This window comes from Corvus brachyrhynchos, unplaced genomic scaffold, assembly GCF_000691975.1.
Source record: "Corvus brachyrhynchos isolate BGI_N302 unplaced genomic scaffold, ASM69197v1 scaffold17, whole genome shotgun sequence".
In the NCBI taxonomy this organism is placed as follows: domain Eukaryota; kingdom Metazoa; phylum Chordata; class Aves; order Passeriformes; family Corvidae; genus Corvus; species Corvus brachyrhynchos.
This window is the reverse complement of record NW_008240046.1, coordinates 10,128,224-10,128,567: the sequence shown is the minus strand read 5'-3', so window position 1 is coordinate 10,128,567 and position 344 is coordinate 10,128,224. Positions and strand designations below refer to the sequence as shown.

The 344-nt window shown below is 55.8% G+C and overlaps 1 protein-coding gene across 1 annotated transcript in view; it reads right to left on the bottom strand.

Moving 5' to 3' along the window:
* Window positions 1-343, bottom strand: part of PDGFRL (platelet derived growth factor receptor like) — a gene marked incomplete at its 5' end in the record, with an annotated part of 21,171 nt that extends 20,828 nt beyond the window's left edge. The window contains one exon of the mRNA XM_017744301.1: window positions 301-343. Within this exon, the coding sequence (XP_017599790.1) occupies window positions 301-343 (43 nt within the window). The remainder of the gene's footprint in view (window positions 1-300) is intronic.
* Between the last annotated feature and the right edge of the window lies 1 nt (window position 344).

The window sequence follows — 344 nt, the reverse complement described above, 5'->3', positions numbered from 1 at the left end:
AGAGCTAGTTATGAATGTCCCTTCCCAAAAACTTGCCTTTCCCCACCAAGACCTTCTCACAGCCTGAAGCGGAGTTAGGAGTCAAGCTCGAATCAATCGAACAACGATGCACAAAACCAACAAGTTTTTTGGTTGTTTTCTAAATCCGGGCACCACGTCCTGCACTGTCCCACGTCCAGCTCTGTCCCTCCTCAGGCGCCACACGGGATTGGACGCGGACTCAAAACGTTTTACCCCAAAGAGCGCGGGCAGGAGCAGCCGGGGCTGCCGCGAACGCCTCTCCCCTAAACCCGAACCCACATTTTCGCCGGAAGGCTTCGGCGACTTGCTGGCCGCACACGATG